Source organism: Theropithecus gelada, chromosome 20 (genome assembly GCF_003255815.1).
Source record: "Theropithecus gelada isolate Dixy chromosome 20, Tgel_1.0, whole genome shotgun sequence".
In the NCBI taxonomy this organism is placed as follows: domain Eukaryota; kingdom Metazoa; phylum Chordata; class Mammalia; order Primates; family Cercopithecidae; genus Theropithecus; species Theropithecus gelada.
The window spans coordinates 50,580,490-50,591,370 of NC_037688.1; the positions used below are offsets into that span (position 1 = coordinate 50,580,490).

Consider the following 10,881-nt stretch of genomic DNA (forward strand, 5'->3'; position numbering starts at 1 on the left):
GACCAAGAAGGTTAAAAGGTGTTATCAGCATATTTCTTCCAACAGAAAGAGGGAAGGGGACTGCATCACCACACAGGCAGCACAGGACTCAATAGCACTACACCTTGGTGCCATTTTTTAAAAAGATTTTCATTCTTTTTTTTTGAGGAGAGGGTCTTGCTCTGTGTCTCAGGCTGGAGTGCAGTGGCACGATCATAGCTCACTGCAGTGAACTCCTGGCCTCAAATGATCCTGCCACCTTGGCCTTCGAAAATGCTAGGATTATAGGTATGAGGCACAACGTCTGGCCAGTGTCATTTAATGTAGGGGAAAGGGGTGCTACATCCCTAGGCCTGTGTGTCAGTGTGCATGTGTGATGTGTGTGTGTGTGTGTGTCAGAAAGGGACATCAGGCCTCTCTGGGGAAGGGATGATAATTCTTTTTTCTTCATAGAGATGGGGTTGGTCTTAGACTCCTGGGTTTAAGCGATCCTTCCTCCTCAGTGTCCCAAAGTGCTAGGATTGGCCGGGCGCAGTGGCTCGCACCTATAATCCCAGCACTTTGGGAGGCTAAGGTGGGCAGATCGCTTGAGGCCTGGTCAAAATGGTGAAACCGTCTCTACTGAAAATACAAAAATTAGTCAGACGTCATGACACATGCCTACAATTCCAGCTAATCAAAAGGCTGAGGTAGGAGAATCATTTGAACCTGGGAGACGGAGGTTGCAGTGAGTCAAGATCGCACCACTGCACTCAACCTGGCTGACAGAGCAAGACTCTGTCTCAAAACAAAACAAAACAAAAAACTTAGGATTAGGATTACAGGTGTGAGCCACCATGCCTGGCCTGACCTGATCATTTTGTAAATATGTAAACGTTTACTGAGTGCTTACTATGCGTTGGGTGTTGTCTCCTGATGGGGTAACCAGAGGCTTCCCATTGTAAATCCAAACTGTATCTGAAATCTCATGCATAAAGTTGAAAATCATTCATGTTTTCCATTTTACCTTCTCTGTGATTTAGTGGTCAGCATGACAGCTGCCCCAGATGGCAGGGTTCCTGAGGGCCGTTGAGTTTCATGTGACATGCTGATGCTTACAGAGACTGAACATAAAGAAAAGGCTGTGTCCCAGCTTTGGGAATTGGAAATATGAATCTCAACATCTCAGAAAGATGTTTAAGATGTTCAATGGAGGCTCGGAGCAGTGGCTCACGCCTGTAATCTCAGTACTTTGGGAGGCCATGGTGGGCAGATCGCTTGAGGCCAAGAGTTTGAGACCAGCCTGGCCAACATGGCAAAACTCCATCTCTACAAAATATACAAAATTTAGCCAGGTGTGGTGCCTGTAGTCCTACTTGGGGGACTGAGGTAGGAGAAAGGTTTGAGCCCAGGAGGCGGAGGTTATAATGAGCCAAGATCACACCACTGCACTCCACCCTGGGTGACAGACAGCCTATCTCAAAAAAAAAAAAAAAAAAAAGATGTTCAATGTGTTCTATGGCTTAAAAAAGATCACTGCACTGTGGGAGGCTGGGACAGGAGGGTCGCTTGAAAAGCTCAGGAGTTCAAGACTAGCCTGGGCAACAGAGTGATACCCTGTCTCTACTAAAAATACAAAAATTAGCTGTGCGTGGTGGTGTGACCTGTAGTCCCAGCTACTCAGGAGGGCAAGGTGGGAGGATCACTTGAGACTGGGAGGCGGAGGCCTGCAGTGAGCTGAAATCATGCCACTGCACTCTGGCCTGAGTGACAGAGCCAGACCCTGTCTCAAAAAAAAAAAAAAAAAAAAGGTAACTGAAGAAAGCAGAGTAGGATATTTTCTTCCAAAAAGTCCACAGTAACTTAGGTATTACCCAAGACCAGGCGCGGTGGCTCACGCCTGTATTCCCAGCACTTTGGGAGGCTGAGGTGGGCGGATCATGAGGTCAGGAGATCGAGACCATCCTGGCTAACATGGTGAAACCCCATCTCTACTAAATATAAAAAAAATTAGCTGAGTGTGCTGGTGGGCACCTGTAGTTCCAGCTACTCAGGAGGCTGAGGCAGGAGAATTGCTTGAACCCAGGAGGCAGAGCTTGCAGTGAGCTGAGATCACGCCACCCCTCCAGCCTGGGCAACAGAATGAGACTCCATTTCAAAAAAAAAAAAAGGCCAGGCGCGGTGGCTCAAGTCTGCAATCCCGGCACTTTGGGAGGCCTAGACGGGCGGATCACGAGAGGTGGCGGGCGCCTGTAGTCCCAGCTACTCAGGAGGCTGAGGCAGGAGAATTGCTTGAATTGCTTGAACCCAAGAGGCAGAGCTTGCAGTGAGCTAAGATCGCGCCACTACACTCCAGACTGGGCGACAGAGCGAGACTTCGTCTCAAAAAAAAAAAAAAAAAAAGAGTGATAGGGAACTCTACGCCGCCCTGTGACAGGGCTCCCTTCCCCTGGAGGCTGTCGCGCCGCTCTGATTAGAAGCCCCAGCCTGAATGCCTCACCTCATTGTGTCACTGAGTCCCTTCTGCACGGAGAAGACTTGCTGCTTACTGACAGCCTGGGAAGCCTGAAATAGCTGGCAGACGATCTCATTGGAAGCTCTCACCTCTAGTCCAAGCTGGTTTCCATTTGCACAGGCTTTGGCTAAAGACAGCTAAGGAAGAAAAGACAAACATGAGTGTGAGGTAGCAGCTGTGTTGTGGTTTTCCATTTCTGAAGCAAAGGGCCATTCAGGCAGCAAATGCATATGGACGCACTGCCCCACTTAACTTAAACCTTCACAAGCTTCGGGAACGAGGATAGCTCAGGTTTTAATTATTCTTCTTTTTTGAAAAAGTCATAGATGACATGAGAAAAGATATATAATGAAATGCCAATGGCCTTTCCACCGTGGCTCAGGTCTCAGTTTCTTACATGGCTAATGCCTGGGGCAGCTGTGTTAAGTCTCTGGTCACACACCCCAGAAGCCAAAAGGCTTCTGCCAATGTTTACACCCAGGAATAGGAGCACCTGCTTCATCACAGCTTCATACCAGCAAACACTGTGATTATTAAAAACAGCTATTTTCAGGTCAGGCGTGGTGGCTCATGCCTGTAATCCCAGCACTTTGGGAGGCCGAAGCGGGTGGATCACGAGATCAGGAGATCGAGACCATCCTCACTAACACAGTGAAACCCTGTCTCTACTAAAAATACAAACAAAAAAATTAGCTGAGCATGGTGGTGGGCACCTGTAGTCCCAGCTACTCGGGAGGCTGAGGCAGGAGAATGGCATGAACCCAGGAGGCGGAGCTTGCAGTGAGCCGAGATCGCGCTGCTGCACTCCAGCCTGGGTAACAGAGTGAGACTTCGCCTCAAAAAAAACAAAAAACAAAAAACAAAAAACAAAAAAACAGCTATTTTCAGAAATTACCAGTCACTCAAACACAGAGAAATATACATATACACACACACACATACATACATACATATATATATATATATATAAAATTTGCTAATACGATGAGCCCAAAATATCTCATTTAAAAGTGCACTCTTATGACTAGTAATAAGGTTGAACATTCCAATTTCTAACCACTTGAGTTTATTTTCTCTTTTTATTTATTTATTATTAATTTTTATTTGGTCAAGTGCGGTGGCTCACTCCTGTAATCCCAACACTTTGGGAGGCAGAGGCGGGCAGGTTACTTGAGGTCAAGAGTTTCAGACCAGCCTGGCCAACATGGTGAAACCCCGTCTCTACTAAAAATACAAAAATTAGCTGGGCGTGGTGGCGGCCGCCTATAGTCCCAGCTACTCAGAAGGCTTGAGCCCAGGCATCAGAGGTCACAGTGAGCTGAGATCACACCATTGTGCTGTAGCCTGGGCAACAGAGAGAGAACTCCTGGCTTCAAGTGATCCTCCCGCCTCAGCCGCCCAAAGTGTTGGGATTATAAATGTAAGCCACTGCGCCCAGCCCTACTTTCTCTTTTTTGAGAATCAACTGAGGCTCCCCTGAACTTCTATCAGAGTCTTCCTATTCTTATTGATTACCCTGAGTTTCCAACAGAACTACGTTGCTGCATTTCTCGTAAACAATTTTTTTGTTGAGATAAGGTCTCCCTCTGTAGCCCAGGCTGAAGTACAGTGTTGCGATCATGGCTCTCTGCAGCTTTGACCTCCCAGGCTCAAGTGATCCTCCTGCCTCAGCCTCCTGAGTAGCTGGACTACAAGGCACATGCTACCACATCCAGCTAATTTTTTTTTTCTTTTTCTTTTTTTTTTGAGATGGAGTCTCGCTCTGTTGCCAGGCTGGAGTGCAGTGGCATGATCTCGGCTCACTGCAACTTCTTCCTCCTGGGTTCAAGCAATTCTCCTGCCTCAGCCTCCCAAGTAGCTGGGATTATAGGCACGCGCCACCACGCCCAGCTAATTTTTTTTTTGTATTTTTAGTAAAGACAGGGTTTCACCATGTTGGCCAGGGTGGTCTCCATCTCTTGACCTCGTGATCTGCCCGCCTCAGCCTCCCAAAGTGCTGGGATTACAGGCATGAGCCACTGCACCCAACCCATCCAGCTAATTTTTAAATTTTTTGTTGAGATGGGGTCTTACTATGTTGCCAGGGCTGGTCTTGAACTCCTGGGCTCAAGCGATCCTCCCAACTCAACCTCCTAAAGTGCTAGGATTACAGGCGTGAGCCACCACAGCTGGCCTTCTTGTAAATCTGCTGACTGGCTTTTTGGATGTGAACATCACAATGTACTATGACACCTCGGGCTGGGCCATTATCAATTTGTAATTTTGTCCCTAGCATTTGAGCACAGATCACTCTGCCACCCACTTGGTGGGGTGACAAGAATAAGCTTCTATCCATTTGGCAAATAGGAGCTTTCTTTGATTTGTCCTGACAACTTTTTTTTTTCTTCAGACAGAGTCTTGCTCTGTCGCCCAGGCTGGAGTGTAGTGGTACTGCAACCTCTGCCTCCCGGGTTCAAGCGATTCTCCTGCCTCAACCTCCTGAGTATCAGGCGCTTGCCACCATGCCCGACTAATTTTTGTATTTTTAGTAGAGACGGTTTCACCATGTTGGCCGGGCTGGTCTCGAACTCCTGACCTCAGGTCATCCACCTGCCTTGGCCTCCCAGAGTGCTGGGATTTCAGGCGTGAGCTACCGCGCCTGGCCCTGACAAATTCTTTACAGCTGTGAGGGGAGAGTCTACCAGTGCTTGATTTCCTGCCTCTAGCCCTGGATGACTTGGTGACCAGGTGACATGACGAGCAAGGCCCCAACAGGAAGAGGAAGCAAGAAGGGACTCTACACACCCCTCTGCTCTCAAGCAGCCTCAAGTTTTGTTGTTAAGATCAGTTCTACCTATGGGACAAATTTCAAGAATGGCAAAAATTTTGACAGCAGCTATAGGTCACAAGCATTTGAAAATTAAGAGGTTGGCTGGCTGAGAGGCAAGGGTGGGTGGGCATGGATGAATAACATATTTCCCAGCTCTTCTCACTGTGTACCTGTCCTTTAAGACTCAGTTCCAGTGCTGAACCGATCTTACAGTATCCCTCAATCCTGGCCTCCCTGTGGGAGCCCAGATAGTCCTGCCCCAAGGTTAGAGGGAGAAAGGCCAGCTCCCCACATCATCCCAGCCCCACACCTCACCTGCGCTTCCCAGCAGCCTTTGGCAGCGTAGTCCCTGACTTTTCGGAAGCTGTGGAGGCATCGCCCAGGATCTGACACCTGTCAATGGGAGAAGATCACCGAGCCTTTATACAACTGTGTCTTGGGAGGAACTCACAACCAAGACTCAGAAGGGCCGACACTACGCTAACTTCCCACCTCTTCTCTCTCAAATGGTGGGAGTCATTTTTGGAGGTGCCAAGAACAGCCAACTGACCAGTGGCTCCTGGCTGACAGGCTGGGAGCAGCAAGAGCCACCACCCTTTTGCGGACAGAACTGCATCCAAGGACCAAGCGTCAACTATGCCTTTGTCCAGCGAACCTCCCCCTAACCCAGAGCAGGCTCCACTCACATCTGTCCTCCTGTCGCTTTCCCAGAGGAGGTAGGAACTGGTTAGACATCCCTGATGAGCAGCCTCCTCAAACAGGTCACGGGCCTGCTGCTGCTTCTCTTCATCCTAGAATAAATCCCAGCAGAGTTCATTCTTCCCTTATTCTCTTTTTCATTTTTATTTTTTGAGACAGTTTTGCTTGTCACCCAGGTTGGAGTGCAATGGCGCCATCTCGGCTCACTGCAACCTCTGTCTCCTGGGTTCAACCAATTCTCCTGCCTCAGCCTCCTGAGTAGCTGGGACTACAGGTGCCCGCCATCATGCCTGGCTAATTTTTGTATTTTTAGTAGAGACGGGGTTTCACCATGTTGGCCAGGCTGGTCTTGAAATCCTGGCCTCAGGTGATTCACCCACCTTGGTCTCCCAGAGTGCTGGGATTACAAGCGTGAGCCACTGTGCCTGGCTGTTTTTTGTTGTTGTTGTTGTTGTTGTTTCCCTCTGTCACCCAGGCCAAAGTGTAGTGGCGTGATCTCGGCTAACTAAAACCTCGGCTTTCCAGGTTCAAGCAACTCTCATGCATCAGCCTCCTGAGTAGCTGGGATTACAGGTGCCCACCACCACGCCTGACTAATTTTTGTGTTTTTTAGTAAAGATGTGGTTTCAACACATTGGCCAGGTTGGTCTCAAACTCCTAACCTCAGGTGATCCACCCGCCTTGGCCTTCCAAGGTGCTGGGATTACATGCATGAGCCACCATGACTGGCCCTTATTCTTTACTTGATGTTAAGTCACTCTACTCACCATCCTCCTCCCTTTCCATACTCTCTTTTTTTTTTTTGTCTGAGACTGAGTCTCGCTCTGTTGCCAGGCTGGAGTGCAGTGGTGCAATCTCGGCTCACTGCAACCTCCACCTCCGAGGTTCAGGCAATTCTCCCTGCCTCAGCCTCCTGAGTAGCTGGAATTATAGGCACCCGCCACCAAGCCCAGCTAATTTTTGTGTTTTTTAGTAGAGACCTGGTTTCACCATTTTGGCCAGGCTCGTCTTGAACTCCTGACCTCAGGTGATCCACTCACCTTGGCCTCCTAAAGTGCTGGGATTACAGGCATGAGGCACCACGCCCGGCCCCTATACAAAGTGGTAACACACATTGCTCTGAGCTTTAATAAAATGAGTTATCTAAATGAGAGCAGAAGTGACTTCTCTACATAGGCACCACTCCAAAGCCAGTGAGGAGTGTGAACTCAAGAACTCCGGCCACAAAAGCCCTGCTGTCTTCCTGGAAGGGTTTATGTTTGGGCTGGGCCTGCACGATCCCTGGTTCAGCTCTGCACCATCAAACGCCTGCCCTTCTCACCTGCTGCCAAAGGAACTGCCCTCAACTGCCAGGATAGTGCTGGTGGCCCTCAGTGGTGGCTCTCAGGGCTTCTCCTCAGTGTCCCTCTCTGATGCGTTTGCCAAGCCTGTCACTAGAAGCCACCACATTCCCTCAATTTGCTGCCAAGGGGGGTTTACGGATCACAAAGTCCATTAGGACATCAAGAGCAGAGAGGTCCACATGGGCAGGTGAAGCCCACCAGAAGCAGGGCCAGCAGACGAGCGAGCATCGAGGTTCAAAGCCTCCTTGCTATCTGCTCTGCAGTTCTCACCTCCCCCTACTCCCCCACCAGGTGGGTCATGGAGCCAGGATCGGAGCCCGCGGCCTGGCGCATATGTACTCCCTGGCTTCTTCAGCTGGGCCTTTCTGGGCAAGGCTTGCCTTTTGTTTTGGGCCTTGGATTCCCCCTTCTGTTGCTTTTCACTTTCAGGATCTTGGCTAGGGATGTATCAAACACAAAGTCCAAGTGCAGAGAACAATTTGACTCACCTCGAACAGACTCAGCACTCTGCCCAAGCAGTGCAATATGGATGCTTTGTGAGTCTTTAAAAAAAGGAGAAAGAAGTGTGATTTCCAGCAGAGAGAACTGCCTGGGGGCCACCCTCCCTTGTTTGTGTCTCTGGGTCCCATGCCCATGGCCCTGCTGTCTGGCCCTCCCTCCCCTGCAGAGGGTCACTCTCAGATTTTGGTCGTTTTTTTTCTTTTTCTTTTTTTTAATGGAAACAGGGTCTCGCTCTGTCAGCCAGGCTGGAGTGCGGTGGCGTAGTCACAGCTCATTGCAACCTCAACCTCCCAGGCTCAAGCGATCCTCCCACCTCAGCCTCCCGAGTAGCTGGGACCACCACCCCTGGCTTTTTTGTATTCTTTGTAGATGAGGTTTCATCATGTTGCCCAGACTGGTCTTGAACTCTGGCCACAAGCGATTCTCCAGCCTCGGCCTCCCAAAGTGTTAGGATGATAGGCGTGAGCCACCTCACCCGGCTGGATTTGGGTCTTGAGCTCCAACTGCCCCATGCAGCCTCAGCCCTGAGTTTCCAGCCATCAGCACATGTGCTCAGAACTCTGCAGCCCACCCTGGCTCTCAGGCTTCCTCCTCTGTGCCAGGTAATTTCGAGATGCGTTCCCCACATCTGCACTCTCAGTTTTCTGCATTTTCACTTCCCTTAGGCTCCTGACTTTCCAGGGTCCAGGGTCTACCTTCGGGGTCTTCCTGTGCCGTGGGACCCTGCAGGTGGCCTCGCAGGTGCTGCCCCTCGCCCAGACTCACCCTCTGCAGCTGGCACTCTGCCCTGAGGCTCTCATGAACCACGGCTTTGCAGCAGCTTCCGCTCACCGACCATGGAGGGCGGATGAAGAGCCAGATGAAAGGCGCGGCACCCACGTTCAGCCGCTCAGCGAGACTAAAGAAGCGAGAGGCCTTCAGGCCATTCACTTCTGCGCGGGCCTCATCAGACACAGACACTGTGGGGACAGATAGGACAGAGCCCAGGGATGTCTCTTAGGGATGGAATGTGGGAAGTTCTCCATGGTCTTGGTGGAAAGTGTAATGCCTGAAGTCCACGATAGTGCAAAGCAGCTGGTGTTTAAGGAGGGAAAAGCCCTCCAGGATGGGGCACCTGTCTTTTCTCCCCCTACTTCGTTAATGTCTAGAACAGGTGGGTCATTGTGATCAATGCCCCTGCTGCAGTCCTCCCGGAAGCCTGGATTCTGAAGGTCAGGGGAAGGAGACCCTGCGACGCTTCATGTCCCATCCTCCCTCCAGCTGGGAACCACCGCCTGACCTCCTGGTAATGGGTCCATGGCAGGGGTGGGAGTTCTTTTTGGGACAAGGAGAATATTCTAAAATTAGACAGTGGCAATTACTGCACAACCCTGTGAATATACTAAAATCCACAGAACTGCAGGCTTTAGATGGGTGAACTGTCTGGTATGCGAATTTCATGTCTGGGAACTGCTCTCTGATGGGAGGGTAGGGGTAGGACCTCGGCTTCCCGATTCTGGAGGAGGGTGTTGCTCATGGTCCCTGTCAGTCACCACAATCCTGCCAGCCAGCCAGGGGTAGGGACTCTCTCCCAGCAAGACACCAGATCGTTTAGAAGTGGGAATGTGGGAGGCTACACCCCAGTCCTTGTTTTGAGAGCTGGGACAGACTGTGGGCTCATTCCTTGGGGTGCTGGCCAGATAAGCGGGAACTGGTAGAAGAAAAGGCTGTGCAAGTTTCTTTCAAGGAGCACCTGGCCTCTGGGGATGAAGGGATCCAGGAACCAGGCCAGCTTTAACCTGCCCATACCTGCTTCCCGTTTAGAAGCTTGGCTCTGTGTTACAGGGCACGCTGACCTCTGTCTCAAGAATTCTAAGAGGATGGCCAAGGAGAGTGCCAGCATCCACACGCGGGTCTGCGTGCTCATGGCACAGAGGGCGGGGAGCCCGAACAGCCCCCGTGCTGAGGCTCTGGCTCAGTCACTCTTTGCCAACTGAAATTAAAGGGTTTGCTAAAACAAGAGGTGACTCTCTCATAACCTACAAAGTCAGAGTATCATTAGCAGGTTCTTCAGCAGGGTACATCTGGGCACAAGCTCCTGAGAGGGAATGGGAAGGCAGGCCACTGCACAGAGCAAGGACAGTGACTGAACTGCTAACACAGGGACCACCTCTTCATAGGGCCAAAGGCTCACGCCTATCTAAAGCGACAACACGCAGGAGGGATGAGGACTTACGGCCTTCATTGTAGAGGTAGGCTATGCCCAGCTTCACAGCAGCTTCGAAATTCCCTTTTTCAGCAGCCCTGAAACATAAAGAACATAAAGCATCACAATATTTTATGCCACAAACGGTATGAAGCACCATAGCACTTGAAGAAGTCAGAATACTTGTTCCCTGAATTGAATATATATATACGTCTATATACACACACACATATGTGTGTCTGAGACAGGGTCTTGCTCTGTTGCCCATGCTGGAGTGCAGTGGTGCGATCACAGTTTACTGCAGCCTCAACCTCCTGTGCTTAAGCCATTCTCCCACCCCGGCCTCCCAAGGAGCTAGGACCACAGGCATGTGCCACCATGCTCAGCTAGTCAAACAAAAAAATTTTTATCCCTAGATACAGGGTCTTGCCACATTGCCCCGGCTAATCTTGAATTCCAGACCCAAGCGATCCCCCTGCCTCGACCTCGCAAAGTGCTGGGATTATAGGTTTGAGCCATCATGCCTGGCCCTAGAACATTTCTTTTTTTTTTTTTTTTTTTGAGATGGAGTCTTGCTCTGTCACCCAGGCTGGAGTGCAGTGGCGCGATCTCGGCTCACTGCAAGCTCCGCCTCCCAGGTTCACGCCATTCTCCTGCCTCAGCCTCCCAAGTAGCTGGGACTATAGGCGCCCGCCACCTCGCCCGGCTAGTTTTTTGTATGTTTTAGTAGAGACAGGGTTTCACGGTGTTAGCCAGGATGGTCTCGATCTCCTGACCTTGTGATCCGCCTGTCTCGGCCTCCCAAAGTGCTGGGATTACAAGCTTGAGCCACCGCGCCTGGCCAGAACATTTCTTTTTTTTTTTTTTTTTT

General features: G+C 50.4%; 1 protein-coding gene across 1 annotated transcript in view; it reads right to left on the bottom strand.

Annotated features, from left to right (window-relative positions):
* The window catches only part of CCNF (cyclin F), a 31,666-nt gene that overhangs the window by 14,633 nt on the left and 6,152 nt on the right, over positions 1 to 10,881 (bottom strand). The window contains exons 4-9 of the mRNA XM_025371520.1: positions 10,041 to 10,108; positions 8,591 to 8,784; positions 7,813 to 7,866; positions 5,969 to 6,073; positions 5,598 to 5,675; positions 2,459 to 2,610 (exon numbers count right to left, since the gene is read on the bottom strand). Of these exons, the coding sequence (XP_025227305.1) occupies positions 2,459 to 2,610; positions 5,598 to 5,675; positions 5,969 to 6,073; positions 7,813 to 7,866; positions 8,591 to 8,784; positions 10,041 to 10,108 (651 nt within the window). The remainder of the gene's footprint in view (positions 1 to 2,458; positions 2,611 to 5,597; positions 5,676 to 5,968; positions 6,074 to 7,812; positions 7,867 to 8,590; positions 8,785 to 10,040; positions 10,109 to 10,881) is intronic.